The sequence below is a fragment of the Myzus persicae genome, unplaced genomic scaffold (genome assembly GCF_001856785.1).
Source record: "Myzus persicae strain clone G006 unplaced genomic scaffold, MPER_G0061.0, whole genome shotgun sequence".
Classification (NCBI taxonomy): Eukaryota; Metazoa; Arthropoda; class Insecta; order Hemiptera; family Aphididae; genus Myzus; species Myzus persicae.
In genome coordinates this window covers 172,773-186,957 of record NW_019103898.1, presented here as the reverse complement: position 1 = coordinate 186,957, position 14,185 = coordinate 172,773, and the positions used below count along the sequence as shown (strand labels likewise).

The 14,185-nt window shown below is 30.9% G+C and overlaps 2 protein-coding genes across 2 annotated transcripts; both read left to right on the top strand.

Moving 5' to 3' along the window:
• Positions 1–2,053: 2,053 nt before the first annotated feature.
• Positions 2,054–2,962, top strand: LOC111036068. Its single transcript, XM_022317963.1, has 2 exons — positions 2,054–2,389; positions 2,531–2,962. The coding sequence occupies exons 1-2, from the start codon at positions 2,054–2,056 to the stop codon at positions 2,960–2,962; spliced, it is 768 nt and encodes a 255-aa protein (XP_022173655.1).
• Positions 2,963–11,520: 8,558 nt separating this feature from the next.
• On the top strand, positions 11,521–13,109 carry LOC111036072. The gene is made up of 2 exons (XM_022317967.1): positions 11,521–12,808; positions 12,873–13,109. Exons 1-2 carry the CDS (start codon positions 11,615–11,617, stop codon positions 13,068–13,070), a joined length of 1,392 nt encoding a protein of 463 aa, XP_022173659.1. The 5' UTR covers positions 11,521–11,614; the 3' UTR covers positions 13,071–13,109.
• Positions 13,110–14,185: the final 1,076 nt, after the last annotated feature.

Sequence of the window (14,185 nt, the reverse complement as noted above, 5' to 3'; positions counted from 1 at the left end):
GATGATAACAAGCACGGTTCCAAACAAACCGTTATCACAAATTTCCCCATAAGAAATACACGACAACTCTGAACCAAAACTTTAAACTTATAGTTTAGTTCTTAGAAAAGCTTTCTTATATTAGAACACCTTATTTTGATTTTGATTGTCTAATTTTTTAAAGTATATCCGAGTCTTATAGTCCTAAAATATCTTCAGCTTTCAAGTTTCATCGAATAGTTGAATTTATTAACGATCCGAAACTTTTAGCTAAAGGGGAGAATCATTTTGAGAGTGGTAATGTTCATAGTTGTAATTTTGTTCTGGGTGTTTTAACAGGCAGTGTTCATTCTAGCATGAAAAAAAAATTAATCAGGTTGAGGTAATTTAAACAAATAATGTAAAAATTCTTTTAAATGGAGATTGATTCAAAGTATTTTTAAATTTTTAGATCCGCCTTAATAATGACATTATTGACTTTGCAAAGTGTACTTGTGCTGTTGGACAAACTAAATGCAGTCAAATGACAGCCTTATTGTTGCATGCTCATAAAAACATATCTGTAACCGATAAAGAATGTGCCTGGCGCAAACAAAAATTTAATGACCATGATAGAATTTGTACAATAGATGATCGTTTTGCTGATAAAAATAATTCCGTTATTAAGAAAATTAATTGTGATATCAAGCAGATGTGCTTCGAAAAACTGAAGTTCAGTAATCATGTGGTAGGATTTACTTGGTTACTTACTCCAGAACCAAGTAATTCTCTTCAAAATGTTTCGAGTATGTATTTGTAACAGCTAGTCAAAGGCAATTTCTTATAAATTTAGGACCACGTCAACCTAAGCTTATAAGATACACAGTTAATAATAGCATAGAAAAATCAAAACAACGTTCTTTTAATCCAAGTTGGTATAAAGAATATCCAATGTTAGAATATAGTTTGTCTAAAGACACTGTTCACTGTTTTGTTTGTTCATTATTTCCAATTGGGTTGGGTCGATCACATGCAAATTCATCATGGACCACTATTGGAGTAAACTCATGGCACCAGATGAAAAGCAGAGGCATTAAGAAGCCTGGAAAATTGGAGCAACACTTTAACTGTCAATCTCATAAGGCTGCTCTAAGTGATTATTGCCATTTCATGAAAAATTCAAATCATATCGATATTATTTTGAATAAATCTAGAAGAAGTGATTTGATTAAATTAGAGCAAGAAAAAGAATTTAATAAAGAAATTGTTCTAATATTATTTGACATAGCTCGTATACTATGTAGACAAGGATTACCTTTTCGGGGGGACGGTGACGAATCAAGCGGAAATTTCAATCAATTAGTTCAGTTATTATCAAGACACAATCCATTAATGAAACGATGGTTAAGTGACATATCTTTAAGACCTTATAAAGTTACCTACCTCGGACCACGTTCACAAAATGAATTTATTGAAATGTTAAGTAATGAGGCGCTGTTTTATTCAGTTATGGCTGATACTACACCGGACATTTCCCTCAAAGATTGTTTGGCAATTTGTGTACGATATGTTGATAGCAAAGGACAAGCAGTTAAAAGACTATTAGAAGTTGCAGAATTAAAAAACAAGACAGGTCTAGGAACTGCGACAGAAATTATTAATATTTTGACGAAGAACTCTCTGTGTACAGATAATTTTAGCTTTTCAATCCTATGACTTTGCCAGCAATATGTCCGGCTCATTAAATGGAGCTCAAGCTAAAGTTTCAGAATTAGTTGGACATAATGTCCTTTACATTCCATGTCAAGCACACTGAATAAACACTTTTATAGAGCACGGATGTAATTCTAGTTTGATAATTTCAAATATGATTGACAACTTAGAAAGTTTGTACGTTTTCTTTTCAGCTATTAATAAACGATACAACATTTTGTGTAAAGAAATGAGCGACTTGGATAATGTATTACAGCTGAGAAACCTGTCCAAAACTAGATAGACAGCTAGGGCAGAGTCTATAAAAGCTGTTTGGTGTTCATTTGAAGCGATTTGTGATAGTTTGCATTATATTAGTTCACATCAAGATTCATATGATAGAATGACTAGAACCAAAGCTCATGGTCTTAACAAAAAGCTACACTCCTTTGATTTTATAGTCTCATTAGTATTTATGAAAAATATTATGTATAAATTAAAAGCTCTTACAGAAACTCTTGAAACAAAAAATTTATCTTTAGTTGACGCAGCTACTTTAATAGATACAACTATTCAAATTTTAGAAGAAATTAACTCAAATACAAACTCAATGAATAATTTAATTGACAGTGCTATATCATTTTCATCAACTTTATTAATAAATCCAGAAAACGATTTTAAAATACACCATCGTCCTAAAAAGCCGCTTACTTGGTTAGACAAAAACTCTAAAACTCAGGTAGAATTCAACATGCACACGTTTTATCGAAAAGAATTCAAGTGTGTTCTATCTACTTTTATTAATTTATCTAAAGAAAATTTAAAAAAATGTATTGACATAATTTTGCCGTTGTATAAATTATTTTCAGTCCCTTTTAAGAACGAAGATATTTCTATTGAAAATGTTAAAAATGCATTGTTATTGTTTCCACCTAATAGTTCTTTGGCAAAATGCAAAGATGCGGAAGCAGTTCAAGCTGAATTGGAAATTTTGAGAAGTATAGGAATTCAGTCTGATTTGACGACAACTGCTAATACATTTAAAAAATGTGAAGAGATGAAACATATTTTGCCATTAGCAAAAACAGTTTGTGATCTAGCTCTTACAGCTCCAGTCAGTGTTGCAACAAATGAGAGAACTTTTAGTAAGCTTAATCTCATAAAAACCCACTTAAGGTCTACAATTAGTGACTCCAGATTAAATTCAATGATGATTCTTGGTATAGAGAAAGACGTAGTAGATAAACTTAATTTGAGCAAAATTGTCAATGATTGGGCATCTTTAAAAAATCGAAGAATTCAATTATTGTAATTTTTAAATTGTATCATGTATTTATAATTGATATTTATATACCCTACAAAATTATAATTAAAAAAATAATAGAATTTGCATTTTAAATACACAATTGTTCTTTTTTTTTATAAAAATATAAGTGTATATATAGGTTATTACTTATTACTAATTAAAAAAGATTACCCTAGTATTATTGTATGCAACAAATTAAGATTCTTACAATATTAAGGTGAGTTCTGAGTACCTATGTGGCTATATCCTATTTACATTTGATATGTTGATACTTGGTCATGTATCCATGTACTTATTAGAAATAATTTTAGATAATTGTTTTTGAAAAATGAAAAAAATATTTTAAATTTACATTTTCAAATTGGTATTTTTTTGATATCTATAAATTATAAGTCAATAACAATATTATGCATTTCATTATTCAAGGGGCAACATTTACGTAGTTTTAATCTCGTTGTAGGTATTGGGATCTGTGTTAGTCGTAAATGATTATTAATGTGATTATTTATGTATGTACCACTTCCGCGTCGACGGTTGGCCACCCGTAGAATATATACATGTTAAAAAGTAAAAACAAGAGTACACGACCACACATAGTTAACTATAACTTACCTATTACTACATACATAGAGTAAAAAAATTGTAGTCGGCATTTTTTAGATTATTCACCCCCCCCCCCCCTTGATTTTCATCTTCGGGACGGCCCTGGATCGGACCTAGTACCTCGGACATGGTAAATCCATATCGGTTTTATAATTGCTACATACAGTAGACGTTTGTTTCCGATAGTTAACTCGGAGCAGGGTCCGACTAACCAATAAAGTTTTCACATTTTTTTTGACGAACATTGTGTATCCAGTTTGGACGAGTTGAATTGCTGAATCTTTATGTGGGATTGGTGATTGATTCAGTACTATTTGGATGTTTTCGGTTTTCGCCTAACGTATAGTTAACGTGCACCTATTTATCGCCATTGATATTAATTTTCCAGCGTTTCGTCCAGGCAATAGGCAAAGATATTGTCAATTGAGTTATCAGTTGCAGTGAGTTAACTATTACATGTCGACAATATTGCCGTATCGTCGGCAAACATGGCTAACGTTGTGCTGTTATCGTATGGTATATCAGCCGTATAGAGTAAGTACAGGATAGGTCCTAAAACACTATCTTGCGGTACTCCAGCTGATATGTATTTGGATTCGGTTATCGCTTCTTCGTGCATGACTCGACGACATTTTCGGTCGGTCAAGTATGATTCAATAAGTGCACACCAGGTGTGTGGTAGCCCAAGTAACACATGGACGTTAATAAAATAATAATAGAATATTCATTAAGAATATATGTAATATATGTAAGGAATATTCTTCATTCACATAATGCTCTTCTATGAATATGCATATGTTACAGTTAAAGTGTTGAATTCCGTTATTTTATGAAATAACTAAGTAGTTCATGAATTACCTACGAATGTTAGTTAAAGTATGAAACAATACATGAAAATTGTACTTTAACTAGTTATTTCATAGAATATCTAGTTATTATATACAATTTCAGTTTGATACCCGTTAAAGTATAAAATACATTAAAATTTAAAGTACCTATATATTAAAATATTTTATTTTACTGAATTAATTATAGTTATATTATTTATTTATATTTGTTCATGTTAGGCTATTATGGCATTTAGAGTTGCACAATACTTTTTTTTTCTACAAACATATCGCTTGGTGCAAGTTCACTTAAAAAAACCCTGACCAGTTCCCAGTGACTGCGCAGTTGCCGCAGATCTTAATGTAATACTTTTATTTGGAACTTCTACAGCTAACAAATTTTCTTTACATACTGTGAACTGTGAACTGGGATCGAGAGTATAGTTGTAATAACACTCTTTTAATTATAATGTGTAGGTAGGTATCGAATAAATAAAAAATAAAAGGTTAGGTCAATCTTATCTGATTTTGTTATATTAAATTGATGAAAATGTTAGAACTATATTTATTATATTTTGTTATTTACAATTTGACACATTAACGAAGTGATACCAGAGAATGTATAAAATAACTAGTTAAAGTATAAATTATATACATTACCTACAAGTTTTAGTTATTTTATAAATTACCTAGTTATTTCATAAACGAACTGATTCAACACTTTAACTGTAACACATATATTAAAAAATACAAAAAAAATATAACTATATCCCATTGAATGAAAACCTTTTTAACTATAAAATAATTCGTACTAATTAATATAATACTTAACTAGTTGTATACTAATAATTAAATTAATATGTATTTCTACGAAGGCAGCAGAAGCAATTGCGTATTGTTTAAGTGAGTGGAAAAATGTCGGGCACAAAATAATTACCAACAAAATGATAAATATGGTATATTCAACGTTAACATCTTAGACCATCTTTAAATTAAAAGTACAAACAAACAATCAAATATTTTCTCTTTATAATATTATATAGTATAAATTGTGGTTATAGCAAAGGTAAGCCGAGATGAAAAATTAGTTACTCTTGCTATTATTGTTGTGACGAATTTATCATGTGTGCAAAACTCAACTTGATATGCAAATTTTATTTTCGATTGAAAAAAAACGAAACAGATATGTTTACAGAAAATCGAAACAAAATTTTTAAGCCAACAATAAATTACGAATATCAAAAAATGAGTTACAACTTTGATCATTTTACAAAATTTGTTACTCATGACTTTTATTGTAATGAGACAAGGTGAGTGTCATTATTACTGCTCGTTTGAATATTATTTTAAGCTTAAATGTTCTTTGTCATACAGATTTGACTATACGAATTACGACATTCTCATGGTAGACGTAGGTGATCATAATCAAGAAGTTCTTCCTTGATCCGACTCTGAACTACAACAATGAATTTGAATTCGTAGAAGTTATTATCATTGCAATTATTATTCAAAACCAATTTAAGATGAAACTAATATTTAAAAGAAAATAATACATAATATTTTTGTTAAATGTCCGTATAATTAGTTCATTTTATATGATTTATGATGGGTTGCATAAAAAATCACTCATCAATAGTAACCAATAGCTTAAATAGTCCCTCAAACAATGTTTAATAAATATGATTTAGTGGCCCACGATTGCCCACGATCACCAAATGTAAGTGAATCAATTGAGTATTATACAACTGAATAAGTGTGATCATATACTAACATTTTTATTTAAGTTTAATTTTAGACAATAGACCTATGAACGAAGTTTAAGCCACGTATATAAAATATATTTATTTAATGGTTCACTAGAATTAAAGGAAAAATGAATCATCAAATGCATGATTATTTGTATGGACTGAAAAAACAAAACATAAAATATTATGGTTAGGTTAACATTTAATATTATTAAATTTTATTTCTTAAGCAAGAATGCCTAGAAATATTCAAATGCTTTTCAAGTGGAAAAATGGTAATATGCATACATCAACCAGGAAATATCCACCAGCTTATACAAAACTATACGTATCAAACATATTAAACAAACAAAATCCGCTATGACATATCTAAAAATAATTCGACCAAAGTTGGGTCCTGGCAATTCGACCAAAAAATGTTTTAAAAGTAGTATTTTTCGACCTATAATTAGATTTTATTTTATTTCATTAGACTAGTTATTGGGTAATACTTAATAGTTCATAAGTTCAGACAGTAGGCACACTGCAACTGTCCTAATAACGGACTGGTGATTGACAATTAATGACAAATATTTATTTAACAGTGAAATTTTTGTCTTTTGGTGATAAATATGTTTAGCATTTTTAATAAAAAATAATCTTAAGTCCGATGAACGTTCCAAGAATCACAACTAGTTCCTCTCAACAGGTACCAATCTAAAAAATAAAACTATTGTTTTTATGCATAAAATGTATCATTTCTGAAAAGGAAGAAAGGTTTAGACAAAAATGAGAAATAAGACAATCAATGCTGTAGCCAGGTTTTCTTTTTAGGGGGGGGGGCTACAATATTTTATTGCTTGGGCTAGGGTACTACCAGTACTACCGGGTATAATAAGTTTGATATTTGAGGTAGGTGTTACATATTTGTTAGATGTTTGTCCGTTTAAATTTAACTTCCTGCGACGTGGCATTTACTTCGGATACACTCCAGATTCCAGAAAGCTTGGACCAAGCAGAGAGCAAATTTTCATATAGCAAAACATTCTTTTTCGAATAATCCTATTGAACAATTTAAAAACTATGTTTGTAGTGATTATTTAATGTAATTCACAATTATTTACTCTAAAATATTATACTTCGACCACATAAAAATTCTGCACACACTGTTAAATTTTATAGATTAAGTGACCCACCTGCAGTATTCCGACTCAAGCGTAAACGTCCTCACGAACTGCTGTTATAACTATATTTATTTAATTTAATTTAATTTTAATTTTAATTTTAATTTTAATTTTCTGCTGATTTGTAAATAACTTAAAACGTAGCTGGTTAGCATATTTCATTACTAATATTACTACAAATTACTAATTGTTATCTATTTTCATATGATAAAAAAAAATGTACTTATCGACAATAAGTTAAGACGACGTACGTCAGAAAAACTTTATGTAATAAAAAAATATTAAAAAAAAAATATTATCATTTATTTGTTGTTACATTTTTTATCATATAAAATATAATTTTTCACGCCCAACTATCCGAAAATCAATTTCAACAGTTCCTTTAAATTACTTCCATTACAATTTGAAAAGTTTGACAATGGATATGACCTACCCACCCATGTTTAATGCGATGTAAAATTGTTTTGAGCGCCCATAGCTCAGTCTAAAACACGTAATAATATAGGTATTATTATTTTTCAATACGACATTATTTCGTGCCCGCGTCATAGATATTATAATTTTAGGGATATTTGTACTGCACAGTAATAACAATATAACAATGATGATATTATTCTACACGACGGCGAAACATCGTAAAAATCGAATGCGCTCCTCGCAATCGAGCGCTATTATTAGCGGCGACGCATTTTGCAATATTCAACGGTAACATTGCGCCGCGGCCGTGCAGATCTCGTGGTCACACACACACACGCACACACACACACACACGCGCACACACACGCACACACACACACGCGAGACCACCCAAGTGGCGGCGGGCGGCGAACAAAACACAAATTTATGTTGAAAGTGGACCGCGCCGACGGCGCGTGTGTGTGTGTGTGTGTGCGTGTGTGTGTTTGAGCGAGAGAGAGGGACGAGGGGAGGGCGAGATCACGCGTATGTATACAAGTCGCGCGCAGAGATAAGTATCCGCAGCCGCCGTATATATTAAATTTTACGCGTCCGGTTCGAGTCCTCGACGAGAGGGCTGGGGGACGACACTGGGGACACGGTCGGCTGCGGCGCGGCTAGGCACACGCGCCCGGCCTGCGATATTGTTTTACCGTGTGTCCATCATAATGATGGCGTACCTAAGCGGGACGATGTGAGTGATATATCACTCCCCAGAACATTTGTTGTTGGTGCAAAACATACGCTACGGTGATTGTTTAGCTACACGATAAGTATTAAGTCGTCGTCAGTCTAACTCATTAGAGATGGAGTAGATTGTTGTGGTATCAACAGTAGAAAATGTAAAAAAAAAAAAATGTAGCTACTTAATCAAATAATTTGAATTTTAAGACAGCGATGATGGATGGCCTTTTTGCTCGACAAGGATTCACGTCCGAATAAAAAATGTATTTTAAAAATAACGGGTACAGTACACTTCCTAAATCGGAAGCCATACACCATACGTTTTCGAGTTTAAAATGAATTAAGACTTACACTTATGGAATAGAATGTCAGTAGTATGATATGTACCTGTGTAATCCGTTGATTTTAATTTTCAATACAATTTTTACTAGAAATTAATCTTATTTTTATTTCAGGGTAGATGCCGAGACTTAATGAATCCATTGAACTGCTATCTAGCTCTTTTGATGAATTGAAATATTCCGTTGCAGTATTTCTATGCAATTACGACTAACTAGCCAAAAAACGAAGGAAACTTGTCATTGTTGTGGTTACATTTAAATTGTATTAAAATGTATTAAATACAAATGCTTTTTGTTGTTGTTATTATTGATAAATATTCATATCAAACTTCAAAAAAGGTCCTAGGTTAGGTCAGTAGATCATTATAATAGGTGGTTATCATTTGATATAAAACCATTGCATACGAAACACGATTCTGAGGGAAGACATTACCAACCTATTATTTGGTTAAGTATATTTTATGATGTTATTGCTATTAAAGTAATTATTGTTATTAGACATCACTTTTCCCGAAAAAAAAATGTATTCGAGAACGTCTTTGTTGCATGTATACTTTATAATAAGTTATTAAAAATAAGTTTTCAAATAAACACGAATATTTTTAAATTATAATAAAATAACTAAAATCATTATTCTTTGTTTAAATACCAAATTTCGTTCTCATTTAAACTTAAAATATCTATAAAAAAAACTTCGTAGGTACACTTAATATTTAGATTTTTAGATTTTAGTATGAAATACTTAAGCTTAGCTATACAAATCGAACATTTTATACATTTTTAAGATTTTAATGAATTTTGTCGAAGTATGAATTTTAAATCTATAAAAAAACTTTAATATTTTTCAACTGCCCCTAACTAACGAGGAACCATGTATAACATTTTCCTTCTAACGAAAAAAACTTTATCATGGTCGTGAGGCCATTTTATTGCCGTCAGCCGTCAATATTGACAACTCTTACAGTCTTACTCATATTGCGAATAAAAACATAAGCATCATTTGCAAAATCAATTGAAGGATCGTATTTAAATGCAAACATTTAAACGCCAAGGATTGTGTAGTAAATAAACGATTTTTCACTGTGCAGTATTCTTAGGGCAGAGATCAATTTGTTCTTTTTCTGTAAGCGCTTAATGGCTAATGTATAGATGTGCTCGACGTTCTTGTAGGCTATCTCCTTCGCCATCATTACGAATTTTCCCTATTGGCATTCGTTCATTTTCTATGATATGAATATGAAAGAAAACGCATCGCCCCCAAACAGTTTTTGAAAAATCTATACACTGAATTGACTTGCAACAACCGTAATAATAATATGCAAATGCACAATGTTAACATTATCGTTCGCTTAGATTCTCACTCGGAGGTAGGTAACCCGCAATAATAGATAGTTATAGGATTTTCAAATATTATAAAACACATTATTATCATAAAAATATTTCTGTAATGGCGGTTTGACGACTTCGAACAATAATTATTATGATTATTATTATTTTAAATTTATATTTTTTTTAAATGGGTGCATACAGAACGTCGTGTATAAAAGATAACGAAACCCATTATCTGAAGCCGATATTCCGAAACATGCGTTTTGCTATAATAATAATAATGCGAGGTGCATAAATTATTTCATGCGATTTGCGTCGCTCTGAAATTTATTTATGTTTAATTTGGATGGTTTGTCGAGTTGTTGTATTATATTATAATGACGTTGCTGTGGCCCGAACGCAACGATATCATAATGTACACAATAATATTATATTCGCAAGCGGTTATCGCTCGATTTCCATACACATCATTATCGCTATACCTATCCGTGGATTTGGCAGTGGTATCTGCTGGGTGTCGGTGTAATAATATTTTAATCGATCCTTTAATCCGTTCATAAATATTTTAATGAAACACTGTACTTAACATAAAATAACATTTTTTTTTTACATGTACTGATACCATTGAGTATATTTAGTACGACACTATCTAGATAAATAGATAGCTACTATACTATGCAACAATCAACAATCATAAGCAAGCAATTCGTAACTAATCATTATTCAAAGACCCACAAAAATGAGGAAAGAACGAACTAAAAAATTATTTTATATCAGTCAACATTACATAATAGGTAGTTTGCACTTTGCACAATGACCAAAATCCATAATTTAATCTGCGTATAAAACATTTATTTTTAACATAAACACTATTCAGAAATCACTAATTTGTTTGCTTATGCAAAGGCCACCCAAATAAAATTGAAAAATATAATAAGTTAATTTAATAAAATAGTGCATAGTTGTATACATATTTAGATGTTGCAATTGTCATGTAAGTTATGTTTATGCTAGGTAAGTAAATGCTCGTCCTTTTAAATTTATTTCACCAAAGATGTTTACGTTACTGTCGTATACAACATATCTGCTGTAAACATATTTTGTCGTGCATCTGCAAGGCGTAACTATTAACTTTTAGTCATTACTGACCCTTGAAGTATTAAGGAAAAATTAATTTCAATGGGTCAAGTGTTTATAAATGATCCGTAGACCGTTAGTTTTCAGTTATATCTAACATAACTAACATCTACATATTAATTTGGGCGTCGCCCGTTACCGCACAAACGCGCAAAATACGCATGGGACAAAACCGCACACAGATTTTAAAATACTGGATATCCCATTTCCGCACACGTTTATTTTGGACGATTATCGTCACTTATCGACAATTATCTATAACGACATTATTAAGCTTTATCTGTAAAAGATTGTATTCGTAGTGTACAAATTTGTAGTGTGTTTTTAGTCGTCTTTGAATCATTTCGCGTGACATTTCAAATAAAAATAAAATATGTTTAAACTTTTTACTAATAACCGTGGTAATAGTTCTATTCATTTCGACAACTATAACTTTCGTTATTTTAGAACTAATAAAAGTTCAGGTGATATTGTTTGGCGGTGTGTGCAAAAAACATGTAATGTAACTATTATTACCAACAATGAAAAAACGGTTTTAATTCGCAGTAATATTAAAGATCACCAACACGACGAGGACAATGATGAACAAAAAAAAGAACTACAAAAAATTCGTACAGCTATTAAACGTAAAGCTATTGAAAATGTATATGAAAAGCCAATAAAAATAATTCGTAAAGAATTATCAAGTATTGAAGACTCTCTGGTATGTTCATCTAATATAAATGCTCTTCGAAAGTCTATGTATCGAGAACGACGCAAAACTTTACCTACCGTTCCATCATCTATAACCGATGCTATACAAAAAGTTAAAATTGCTTGTATTGAGAATAAATCTAACGAACATTTTGTTCACGTATTTGAAGAGGATGAAATAATAATTGTAACTTGCAAAACAAATTTATTATTTCTCAATGACAATACTGAAACTTTTTTAGCTGACGGTACATTCACATATTGCCCAAAACATTTTTTTCAGCAATATACAATACATGGTTTAACAAGAGGCCACTACGTTCCGTTAGTATTTTGTTTTTTGCCATCTAAAACATTAAAATGTTATATTCGTATGTGGACAAATTTAAAAAACCTATGTTTTCAATTAACAAATACAAATTTAAATCCACAATTATTACTTCTTGATTTTGAAGTCGGAGCTCATACTGCAGCGAGTAATGTGTTTACAAATATCAAAATTAAATCATGCCGGTTTCATTTATGTCAAGCATGGTATCGAAAAATAAATTCTATTCCAATACTGCATAAAGAGTACAAAGATAAAAATTCAGAGATTGGAAAGTGGCTTAAAATGTTTTTCGGATTACCGTATTTACCGGAAAATTTTGTTTCCGATGCTTTTGATGACATTTTATCTGAAGCTCCAAAACATAAAAAGTGCACGGAGTTTGCTAATTATGTACTTGAAAATTATATTGACACTGAACAATTTCCTCCTTCAATGTGGGCTGAAGAACCTAATGGTACAAAAAGAACAACTAACGGTGCTGAATCATACCACAGTCAACTTCGGTTTGAATTTTATATGCCACATCCATCTGTTTTCCAAGTTGTACGTATGAAAACTATTAATTATTAAAATATAGTAATAATTAATAATTATTTTATGTTTTTAGATTGATGTTTTAATAGACCAACAAGTAATTAATGAAGCGAAAATGCGAGAAATTAAGAAGGGAACTGAAGCAATACAGCGGAAATGTGATCGGGAACGAGAAGCCAATTTGGTATATCAGTACTCGCTTTTATTAACAAACAAACTGACTAAAATGGAATATATAGAAAAAACAGGTTTACATTTTAAACCAATATAGGTGTCTACAATAACATTTATGTTTAAATTATTACATTTTTATTACCATTACTAATACTACTATAAATTATGACTAAAAATTATTTTTATATAATTTTTTTATAATTTTTTTTTTATATTTAATAAATTTATGCGGTATCGTACCATTTGTTGTTTGCGGAATTAGGCTATACCTTTTTATAAATCTGTGCGGTATCGTACTATTTTTGTGTGCGGTATTGGGTTACGCATTTTGTGCGGTATTGGGTCATGTTTGTGCGGTAATGGAAAGCGCCGATTAATTTATATAATTTATTGATTTAAACCAAATAAAAAACCAACATCCAGTCATGACATAGCCCAGGACTAACCAGGAAACTAGACTAAATCGGCTACGAATAGCGCATATCACACACAACCATCTAATGACAAAAAAAGATCCACCCAAACGCGAAACGTGCGGAGTGACCAACACGATCAAACATACAATCACTGAATGCCAAAAATACGAAAACACGAGAAAAAACATCACATTTCACAACAGATCGGAGAAGCACTAGGGACCAGACCTACAATCAATCACCAACATCATATAATTTATAAAATAAATACAAATATACAATGATAAAACTTAATTTAAGCCACGCTATTGCGTGATATTTCACAATGTAATCACAAGTCGGTAAACTAATTTTAAGTTCATGTCAAACTTATGACCCGAGCAGTCGATGCTCTATGTAAAGATCAATAAAAAAAAATGAATGAATGATAACTGAAGACTAGAAATAAAAATAGAAAAAATATTACCTATGAATTCAATAAGTTGTGGGTTTTACCATTCAGTGTTGCTTGTTTAAGTTTACACATTATTGTGTTTCGTCGCAGGACTGATGCTTATTTTAATAAACTTGTAATTCGAGATGTCGCTTTTTGTAAGTATAAGTATATACTTGAAAGTTGAAAGTTAAAAAGATGGTATCGTTTTTGTAGTGTAAAAACATGCGACTAACATCGACCTAGAATTGTAAGTTATAAAAGTTTTAAAATTATTGCATTATGTTTAGGTATCCATGAATTTTATTGATCACTGTCTGTGAGAGAATCGGGTGCATCAACACAATACAAATGATACAAAAA